Source organism: Centruroides sculpturatus, unplaced genomic scaffold (genome assembly GCF_000671375.1).
Source record: "Centruroides sculpturatus isolate CEXI.00-Female unplaced genomic scaffold, Cexi_2.0 scaffold295, whole genome shotgun sequence".
Classification (NCBI taxonomy): Eukaryota; Metazoa; Arthropoda; class Arachnida; order Scorpiones; family Buthidae; genus Centruroides; species Centruroides sculpturatus.
This window is the reverse complement of record NW_019384603.1, coordinates 340,737-348,416: the sequence shown is the minus strand read 5'-3', so window position 1 is coordinate 348,416 and position 7,680 is coordinate 340,737. Positions and strand designations below refer to the sequence as shown.

Genomic DNA, 7,680 nt, shown 5'->3' with positions numbered 1-7,680 from the left:
GACTTTGTTTACTTCTTATTGAAATATTAACTGAAATAAGTAGTAATCATGGAGAATTATTTAATATATTTAGTCAAATTATTTGTATGAAAAATAAGTTTATATANTAAATTACATCACTCGTTAAATATTTGATTCCTCAATTTCCATGACGTCAGTTTTGCTAACTGATTAAATTTTCTAATTCAGTTGACAAAAATTCATAATGAGAGTAATCTTGCAATAAGCACAATAAGCTTACTCTTAGATGAATAATAGCAATAATTTATTTTGCTTTTATTTTTCATTTGTAATTTATTTGCTTAATCATGTTTAAATTAAATTTTGTAGTACTGTTACAGTGGATGAATTTACTGCAAAATTGTTTGAGATATATCAGACTGTTCTTCAAGAAGGAACAAATCAGGTAAATTGATACTATTTGGGTTATATATATATTCAGTTGGATCAACAGTTTTTTCAAATGAAAGTCATAAATCATTGAAAATATTTGATTTTTTTTAGTCTTTACTAATTATAATAAAGAAAAAACAATAATAATAAATGTAATTATTCCTTCTATGTCTAAATTTTACAAAACAAGAATTTAGTAAAATATTGGGTAAAACTTTACTGAAAAGATACAAAAGATGAACTTTTGATTACTGAAACTTTTAATGAAATTTTACAATTAAAATAATAAAGAAGATTTCAATATTAATAACTAACAGCTCCACAATATCTTTTAACACTGAAACATAGACAAATATCATTCAAGAAGCTGAATTTTTATAAACTTTGAAATATTTTTGGGAAACTGCAATCCTTAATCTTATTCAATTTTAAAGCCAAACGATTGCAGGATTAAATCAGGCTATATTACCAATTCTATTAAAAATTAAATACTGTGTAATTTGGCACTAGAAGTAGGTGTTTGGTACCATCTTTTATTAAATTTAATAATTACAATTAAATTAATATTTACTAAATAACTTAGAAAATACCTACATATAGTGCCAAATTATTCATTATTTAATTATTAATAGTATCTGTAATATAGCCCAATTTAATATGTCAATTGTTTAGCTTAAATAAAACTATCAGGCTTAGAGATGTTTATATGTGTATTATTCAATTTTGGTTTCAAAGAACATCAACAGACTTTTTGCTGGAATTTATACAATCATTTCTTTAAAGAAATGATTGTATAAATATTGATAGTTTTATAACATATAGTTTAAAAACAATAACACAAACATTTATTACAAAGTTTTTAGAAGAAAAAATATATTTGTTACTAGACTATACATATACATGAGTCCATATCTTCTATTCCTTCACACGCTTATTGTAGAGGCATTAACAAGTCTACGGCGGAACCATCCTTTTATTTGAGGCTACTGTCTGCAACAAATGTAAAAAAGTTAAAAAGTCTTCTAGCTGTAGCACACACAATTCATAAAAATTAATGATTACATTAACAAAAATTGCCGAGACAAATTCATATTTAGAAGAAAAAATATATTTCTTACTAGACTATACATTTACATGATATAATTTTTGTTAATGTAATTATTAATTTTTATGAATTGTGTGTGCTACTGCTAGAGGACTTTTTAACTTTTTTACATTTGTTGGCAGACAATAGCCTCAAATAAAAGGACAGTTCACATGCTTATTGTAGAGGCATTAACAAGTCCATAGACTTGTTAATGCCTCTACAGTAAGCATGTGAAGGGATAGATGATATGGACTCATGTATATGTATAGTCTAGTACAGGCATGGCCAATATATGGCCCGTATAATGAATTTATACAGTCTGCGATTAATCTTTCAGTATTAGCTACTCAAGTCCGAATAGCTCAAAGAAAAATTCTGACGCCTATTAAAAAAAGAAAAAGTCAACAACTCACTGTGTGTTTAGAGTTAACCGTCCATTACAAATCTCATAAGTACAGCATAGAATGTTGATAATGCATGATAATGTGAAAAATGTATCTGTAATCTCTATGTACAATTTAGTCTCTATGGGGTGACACCACAATGAGATCACGCACCACCTCAAAATCTTCCTAGGGCAGCCTCTGGTTTAGCCCGTAAAAAAAGTTTTCTTTTCAATTTGGCCCAGGGGCAAACACTATTGGCCACCTCTGGTCTAGTAAGAAATATATTTTTTCTTCTAAATATGAATTTGTCCCGGCAATTTTTGTTAATCTTTATCTCTATTTCACTTTTCGAAATTTTTATTTTTCGTTAATTTGTTCTAATTAAAGAAGTTCAAAAATCATTTAACGTAACATGGAAGTCCACATAATTTGCCATTTTTATTGTTTTTCTTTTCTGAAATTCCTGGCAGTCAGCATTTGTGTTCTCTAGAAAACACCAGCAGTTGCATCACTTTTGACAGCATCTTGCTGGATTGATGCTGAGATTTTGAATATGCCCATTGCATGTAGATCATGTGATACATTATTACATATTTTTCGATACTCTAATCAATGGTTGTATCAGTTTAAATAATTTTTGCTGCTAAAGAGCATTTGCTTTAAACTTCTTTTCTAATGTTCAAAATATTTTCAAAATGACATCATAATGCAGCATTATAAGAAAAGTTACTGTATATGCAGAAGAATATGAAAATAGAGTTGCCAAACAGTACCTGTTTCATTCCATTTTTATTGTTTTTCTAGCTACTCATCAAGACTTAATAAAATTGATTATTTAAAAATTTTTTCTCCATAACAAAATAATTTTTAATTTAGTGAACGTTTCTTCAATCCGAAAAAATCTTTCTGGTAGACTACCTCACAACCAATGAAGAGATGTTCACTAAATCAACATATAAAACATAAAACAACTAAACCATCGGAAAATTCACAAAAAATTTTTACATTGATTTCAGAGCCATAAAACATCTTAGAATTGAGGAAATATGGTAATATGGCAGTTATCTTTATAATTGTTACATTGTTATGGCTTATAAATGTTATTATTACAACAATTAATTTAATGTTGATGTATAAAATTATAATTTATGATTTTTTAACCATGGTAACAAACTGTGTTTTGATCAAAAGTTTATCAGTTTTCATTTTTGAGAATTTTTACTTTTTTTAACCCTAGATAACTAATCATTCATCCAGATGACGACGCATCTCAGCTCGAAGGTGAAATTCAGAAACTTTCCCCGCTTCCTGCCAGTCATTCTTTTTCTAGCTTAATAATTTCAATAAACAGTGCCGTGTGTGATGTAATTGTATTCACACGTCAATTAGAAATTGACTTACGGCCATCCTGTAGTCCGCTCGATGAAAGTTTAGTCACTATGTATCTTCGTTGCAAAGACATGTACTGTACATTATGTACAGTACATTGTTATGGCTGCAGATGTAAAGAGTTAGTATGTGATAAATGCCATTCCCTATTTGGGAAAAGGTATTAATCCTTAGAAACAAATATTGGCTACGTTTTTCATAAAGGAAATAACCTTTATGAAAAACGTAACATTACTATGGATAACAGGTTCACGTCTGTAACATTACTGTGGATAACAGGTTCACGTCTGTATCTTTGGCAGATGAACTATTGAAATCACCTTATAATATGACCTTAGTTGGCACTCTTAGAAGTAAAGAAAGAGAAATTCCCGAAAAATTAAAAAATTCTAAATCATGCGCTATTGGTACTTCAATATTTTGTTACGATGGCAATAAGACATTAGTTTCGTACAAAGCCAAGTCAAATAAAGTTGTTTATGTTTTGTTGACTATTCATGATCAACTTAACTTCAATGAAAATACATGAAAACCACAAATAATACATTTTTATAATAGTACAAAGGGTGCAATAAACACAGTAAATCAAATGTGTTCAAATATAAGTCAAAATCGAAAGGTGGCAACTATGCGTGTTTTATAATATGCTAAACCTATTGGCAATAAACACCTATGCTATCTGTGTCTCTAATAACGTTAGAAACAAAAAAAAAAAACCCATGTCCTGGTGGAATTTTTTTTTATGAAAATGAAAGACAAACTCATGGAACCCCAGCTACAACAGTGGTTACGGACAGTACCTTTGAGGTGTGATATCAGAACCATAATACAAGATATTCTAAATGATGTGCCCAGTGTAGAAGCTCCTACTCATTCTGCATCAAATCCATGCAAAATATGCTATTTATCTCTATTGAAAGCTTGACGAATGACAAAACACTGCTGCATGAAATGCAAAAATGCATTTTGCAGCCCCCATAATGTTAACATATGTAGCAACTGCATGTAATCTTATTTCCTAAATGTTTTGTCCTTATTTAGTTCCTATTTATCCATACTATTGTGTCATGTTACAAGTTCCTATTGTAAAGTACTATATTATTTTTCCGACTTTCCAACGATTATCGACACTACTGTGTGCCGGAAATAGCCGTTCCCTAACGGGTACTTTACGCGGATTCGCGTTAGTGTGCCAGGCCTGGACTTTAAGCGTGCACCGAATTAAATAATGACAAAGTTTGTCAATAACAAAATCAAATATTTAATTAAACTTCTATTAATAAACTCTATACAGTATTTAGTAAAAATCAAACAATAATTTATTCAATGAAATTCAACAAGAATCAATCCGACAAACTCAAATCAATCTATTTCTAACTTAATTCTATTCCCCTTTGGAATTCGACAAAATCAAAGAATTAACTTATAAACAATAATTCTTATAAATTAAAGATCCTAATCGTCACCTCAATATACTAGGAACCTATTTCCTCAAACTCTCAAGACTTTCTATAATCGTCGATCCACAAATCGAATAACTTCAAAATCCTATCGGACACCTCTCTCGTTCACTGCTACGAAGCTCACCAAAGCTCGTTGCTATCAGGAATTCACCTCGTTCGTTTTCACTTGAGTTAGAGGCTTTATAGTGTGAGGTGACGTCACAATTCTGAATGAGCTCACTCTCCTCATTTACATACTTATCTGTAACATTAAATTTTTCTTGTTTATCTGGCAGATTATTTTCCGACAATACTTCGCTAACCTTTTACATTATTCTTTTTAACAATTATCGGGATGCTTTATTCTTTTAAGGTTTAGCGATTCCTAACTGGGTTGTGGGGTCTTCCCCCCCTTTTTCTCGGTGCGGACTTACTTTTTTCCGCTTGGGAAGCGCAAGTGTGCGCGAGTTTTTCTACGGCGCTTTTCTTTCGTCGGTGAGTTGGTTTTTCTTCTATTTTTAAGTTACTAAGGTGAATGGTGAGGAAACCTTCGTCTTAAATAAACATAAGCCCCAAACAAAATATAATGAAAGCAAAATAAAAGTAAAATAAAAATAAAGCTCAGACTTGGTTCCTTACACCATTTTTATTAAACAATTTTATTGATATTAATGTTTTTTAATGCATAGTCCGCTTGACGAATGTGTGGTTATAATGTAACTGTAATTTAAGTTTAGTTATCTAGGGTTAATTTATAAAAATGACTATTATTTAATTTGTATAATTTTTAATGAATACTTTATTGCATGCGTTGGACATAGAAAAATATTAGATCAGAAATCTTAATATTTTTATGGCTGAAAAGACATCTGAAGAAATTGTTTTAATTTTTTCTACAATATATATATTTACTACATGAATGGATTTTTACAGTTATATATTATAATAAAAATTACACTTATAAACAATAACAAATATTTAGAAATTCACTATCTGTTATACTGAAGTCAGAGAATATAAGTGATATATGGAGAAAAATTCTCTTACTCTGTTTGTAAGTTATAATAAATTTATCTGTAATCATTTAGATGCTTTACATTTACTGTATATAAAAATACACTGAAATATTTTTTAAAAAATGAAAAAATATTGCAGTGATGATGATCCTGGAGATGTATCGTATGAAGAACCTACAACAAGAGGAAGAAAAAGGAGAAAAGTAGATGGACCAAAGCAAACAAGGAGTAAAAAAGGCAGAGAAACTACTCGAAGAGGCAAAGTTGGACAAAGAGCTGTATCTGATTCAACAAGTGATGATCCAAACAGTTTATTTGAAATAGTAAAACAGGGAAAAAGTTCTTTACAAGTAAGTAATAATTATTTAACTTTTATTTATATATATTCATTATAATTATAAACTAATGAATTTGTATTTTATATTTAAATTAAAAATTATAATAGTATAATAAAATTTTAAGCTTTAATTTTATATGTGAATTTAAGCAAAATGTTTTGTTTACAGAAATAAAAATACAGGTAACCCCCGTATAACACGGCACTTCTATAGCACTGATTCACTCTAACACGGTTTGAGAATTGGGTAAAACCCTCGTTGGGTAAAAATTTATTACATTTCCTGTTGGGTACAACAGGAAATGTAATAAATTTCTACATACTTAATAATTTTCGTGAACTATTAGTACTTAAGTATGTAAATTTTCTCTTCTCGCCTTCTGTCGATACACGCTGTAAAGTACTATTTTTAACTTATCGCTCTACAACTATTTTCGTTCCGGAAAGAGCCAGTACCTAACGGATACTTTACGCGGGTTTGCGTTTGTTAGTTTGCCAGGCCTGGACTTTTCGCGTGCACCGAAATAAATTAAAGACAAGTTAGTCAAAATCAATAAAAGTATTTAATAAAGATCTAGGAATAACTATTTACAATATTTATAACAAACAACAAATTTATTCAATCAAATCAAATCCAAATTCAACCTGACAAAATTCAATCTTATTCTAACTTAGAACTATTCACCTTGGAATTCCGACAAAAATCAATCTTTAACTTAAGGTACAGAATTTCTTACAACTATAAATCATAACCTCACTTCAATTATACTAAGAACCTTTTTCCAACTCAAGCCTTTTCCTATTCCTCGATCCACAAATCAAAAACTGCAATTGCCTTGGACTATTTCCTATTGGACACCTCGTTCACTGCTACTAGCAGACCAACGCTTATTCCTTGCAGGAGCTCACCTCTGATGTCTTCACTTGAGCTACGCTATTTATAGTCTGAGGTGACGTCACAGTTTCTAAGTGAGACACTCCCCTCATTTACATACTTACACATAACATTCACTTTTTTCTTGTTTATCTGGTAGCTTAATTCCCGACAATACTTTGTTAAATTTTACAGTCTTTTGTTGAACAATTATCGGGATGTTTCCTTTAAGATTTAACAAGTCCCTAAAAGTCTGTGGGGTCTGTCCCCCCTTTTCAGTGCGGACTTACTATCTGCCGCTCGGGCGTGCACGTGAGTGCGAGTGTGAGCTATGGCGCTTTCTTTTCGTCGTCGGTGAGTGGTTTTATCTTCTCTTTTTAACTTTTTAAGGTGATGGGTGAGGAAACCTTCGTCCTAACTAAACATAAGCCCCAAACAAAAATATAATAAAAGCAAAATAAAAGTAAAATAAAATAACACTCGGACTTGGTTCCTTACACTGTGGTCCTTCGCGAAACTTGTTTCAATGTTGCCAGATCGTGACGCTTCTGCTTCTGATGTTGCCGAATGTTTTTCCCTTATTCCATACTTGCTTTATTCTTCGTAAGTGCTTAGCACCATATAAGGAAATTTATAAAGACCTTTTAACTAGAAGCAAGCAATCTAAAATTACATACATTTTGCAAAAGGTAAAGCATGGATCTGAAGATAATGCAGAAAAATGCTCAGAGGATAAGGATAACTTGCCAAAAAGAA

General features: G+C 30.5%; 1 protein-coding gene across 1 annotated transcript in view; it reads left to right on the top strand.

Moving 5' to 3' along the window:
* The first annotated feature begins 5,771 nt into the window (after positions 1-5,771).
* Positions 5,772-7,680, top strand: part of LOC111625078 (cohesin subunit SA-1-like) — a 119,497-nt gene continuing 117,588 nt past the window's right edge. The window contains exon 1 of the mRNA XM_023368108.1: positions 5,772-6,063. Coding sequence (XP_023223876.1) covers positions 5,836-6,063 — 228 coding nt within the window. The 5' untranslated portion in view covers positions 5,772-5,835. The remainder of the gene's footprint in view (positions 6,064-7,680) is intronic.